At 54.0% G+C, this 3,458-nt stretch overlaps 1 protein-coding gene across 1 annotated transcript; it reads right to left on the reverse strand.

The window, feature by feature from the left end:
- Positions 1-1,980: 1,980 nt before the first annotated feature.
- Positions 1,981-2,913, reverse strand: LOC141728054 (olfactory receptor 14J1-like). The gene has a single exon (XM_074534353.1). The coding sequence runs from the start codon at positions 2,911-2,913 to the stop codon at positions 1,981-1,983; it is 933 nt and encodes a 310-aa protein (XP_074390454.1).
- Between the last annotated feature and the right edge of the window lie 545 nt (positions 2,914-3,458).

Raw genomic sequence — 3,458 nt, forward strand, 5'->3', positions numbered from 1 at the left:
ATATGTTAATGATTTCAGGGAAATGATTATCACATGTATGAAAAAGAATAGAAAATCACCATGTTTGCAGATGACACCAAGCTGGGTGTGAGTGTGGATCTACTGGAGGGTAGGAGGGCTCTGCAGAGGGCCCTGGACAGGCTGGATCCAGGGCCCAAATCCAACAAGGTGAGGTTTGACAAGTCCAAGTGCCAGATCCTGCACTTCGGCCACAACAACCCCTGCAGCGCTACCGGCTGGGGACAGAGAGGCTGGACAGCAGCCAGGCAGAAAGGGACCTGCAGGGACTGATGGACAGCAGGCTGGACATGAGCCAACAGTGTGCCCAGGCTGCCAAGCAGGCCAATGGCTCCTGGCCTGGATCAGGAATGGTGTGGCCAGCAGGAGCAGGGCAGGGATTGTTCCCCTGTGCTCAGCACTGCTTGGGCAGCACCTTAAGGGCTGTTTGCCGTTCTGGGCCCCCCAATTTAGGAAGGACATGGAGGGGCTGGAGTGTGTCCAGAAAAGAGCAACAAGGCTGGGGAGGGGTCTGGAGCACAAGAGCTTTGAGCAGTGGCTGAGGGAGCTGGGGTTCTTTATCCTGGAGGAGGCCCAGGGGAGACAAGGCAGTGTCAGGGCACAGGGTGGACTTGATGATCTCCATGGCCTGTTCCAACCTTGCTGATTCTGGGATTCTCTGAAACCACCCTTGGAGCAGTTGCAGGAGGAGCCCTGGGCCTCCTCTTCAGAAGCTCCAGCAGCCCAGGTCCCTCAGCTTCTCCTGCCAGCCCCAAAGCCCATCCTGTCAGTCCTGCAGAGCCTCTGCAGCTCCTCCTCACTGCCCAGAACAGGGAGCCCCAGAGCCAGACACAGCAGCCCAGATGTGCCCTCCTGGCCTGGGGTGCCTCTGGCAAGGGAGCAGCACCAGGCACTGCAGGAGCCTGCAGACAATTCCTGCAGCACTTGTAGGATGATCCTGCTGCCCAAGGGACGTTCCCATGGTGCCAGGTCAGGAACTGCAATGGGGAGTGGGGCCAGAGAGGAAAGGGCAAACAGGGATGGACTGTTTGCAAGGGAGGGAAAAAAAGTGGGCAAGAGGAAGAAAGTGTACCAGGGAAGAATAAAGAAAGCAAAGGTGAAGCAAAGGAAACTTTGCTTCAGGGCAGTTTGGGGGTGGCTGCCAGGCAGCCCTGACTTGTGAGCAACAGCATCTGCAGTGGGACCGGAAACTCCCAGCTGATGGGAACAAACTTTCTGGCTGAGTTTGTTCCCATGTTTGTTTGCCTCTGGCAGAGGCCAGGACAAACCTGAGTGGTTTCTCTGCTCTCCCCCATTCCTTGCTGGCCCCAGGGGCTGATGGCATTTGTGCTCCCTCAGGTTCATGTCCCCACACCAACAGCATGGGGGTGCTCCCCCTGCTCTGTGCAATGCAAACAGGGGCTGCTGAGCCAGTGCTGCCGTGTCTGTGCCTGCAAGGATGGGGCACCTGTGTGAGCTGGGGGAGAGGCCAGGGCTGCAGAGGGGGGATGTTGTTGGCAGCTCCATGAGGAGCACTGCCACCCCCAGGACTGTGCCCGACCCCGAGACCACTCAGGCCCAACAGCAACACCAGGGCCACCAGGGCAGCGGGGCAGGGCCACGGCAGCAGCACTGGCAACACCAAGTGCTGCTGCTGCTGTACCAGCCCTGGTCTGCCCCAGCTCTGCACACAGGCATTGCTGCTGCAGCTCCAGAGAAGGCAACAAAAGGGCATCTCTGCAGAAAACTTTTTGGGACATCCTTTATTTCTTTTAAAGCCACAAGGAAACCAGCCTCTCATTGACACTGTCTGTGACCATAGGAAAGGTGGAGAGAAACAGAATGAGAAACGGCACAAAGAATGACATTTCTGTGTGGACAATATGAAAACAATAAAAGAAAAGAAAAAACCCACAACCAAACAAACAAGATATATCAAAGGTGACTTTTATTACAAATGATTGGCAGAAATTGCCCAGCAGTTTAATGTTTCTGGAAGAATCCAGTAATCTGTCTCCACACTGCAGCTTTTAGCTCCTGGTTCCTCAGGCTATAGATGAGAGGGTTCAGGGCTGGAGGCACAACCACGTACAGAAATGACAGGGCCACATCCAGGGATGGGGAGGAGATGGAGGGGGGCTTCAAGTGGGCAAACACAACAGTGCTGAGGAAGAAGGAGACCACAGCCAGGTGAGGGAGGCAGGTGGAAAAGGCTTTGTGCCGTCCCTGCTCAGAGGGGATCCTCAGCACGGCCCTGAAGATCTGCACATAGGAGAAAACAATGAACACAAAACAGCCAAGTCCTAGACAGGCACTAACAGCAAGAAGACTCTGTTCCCTGAGGTAGGATTTGGAGCAGGAGAGCTTGAGGATCTGGGGGATTTCACAGAAGAACTGGCCCAGGGCATTGCTGTGGCACAGGGGCAGGGAAAATGTATTGGCTGTGTGCACCAGAGCATTGAGAAAGGCGCTGGCCCAGGCAGCTGCTGCCATGTGGGCACAAGCTCTGCTGCCCAGGAGGGTCCCGTAGTGCAGGGGTTTGCAGATGGACACGTAGAGGTCGTAGCACATGACGGTTAGGAGGAAAAGCTCTGCTGACATGAAGAACATAAAGAAGAAGAGCTGTGTGGCACATCCTTTGTAGGAGATGTCCCTGGTGTCCCAGAGGGAATTGTGCATGGCTTTGGGGACAGTGGTGCAGATCATGCCCAAGTCAGTGAGGGCCAGGTTGAGCAGGAAGAAGAACATGGGCGTGTGCAGGTGGTGGCCGCAGGCTACGGCGCTGATGATGAGGCCGTTGCCCAGGAGGGCAGCCAGGGAGATGCCCAGCAAGAGGCAGAAGTGCAGGAGCTGCAGCTGCCGTGTGTCTGCCAATGCCAGCAGGAGGAAGTGGCTGATGGAGCTGCTGTTGGACATTTGCTGGGGCTGTACATAGGGATCTCTTCATGGAGAAAGGACAGTGAAGTGTTAGAGGAGATACCTGTAACCAAAATCAAAGCCATTTTCCATCTACCATCCTCTGTAACATACATGGACGTGCTTTTGTGTTTAAGAGTTCTTAGCTTTTCTTTTTAATTTACCACCATGTCTCTCCTGGAATTCTTGGGTATCAGAAACCCTCAGCATTTCTGCTGCCCTCTGGTAGAACAGAGTGAGTTCCATAAAGCAAGAGGATGAGTGGAGAGTGAGGGGAGATGGTCTATTACTTCATTCTGTTTGGAATTTTTCTGGGCTTTGATTTTTCTCAAATGGAGGATGTTCACACTAGCAAGTTCCTCTTAAAAATACCCAGGTACTGCTGAGAGGAGATGGATCCACCACAGCCCAGCTCCACATTTGTAGCCAAGGACTCACATTGCTCATTTCACCAACCCAACAACATTTTCGGTGTCACAACACCTCTGCCTTTCCCCATCAATCTTATAATCTGAGAAGCCCTAGGACAGGTTTGCACCCTGGAT

This window comes from Zonotrichia albicollis, unplaced genomic scaffold, assembly GCF_047830755.1.
Source record: "Zonotrichia albicollis isolate bZonAlb1 unplaced genomic scaffold, bZonAlb1.hap1 Scaffold_83, whole genome shotgun sequence".
Classification (NCBI taxonomy): domain Eukaryota; kingdom Metazoa; phylum Chordata; class Aves; order Passeriformes; family Passerellidae; genus Zonotrichia; species Zonotrichia albicollis.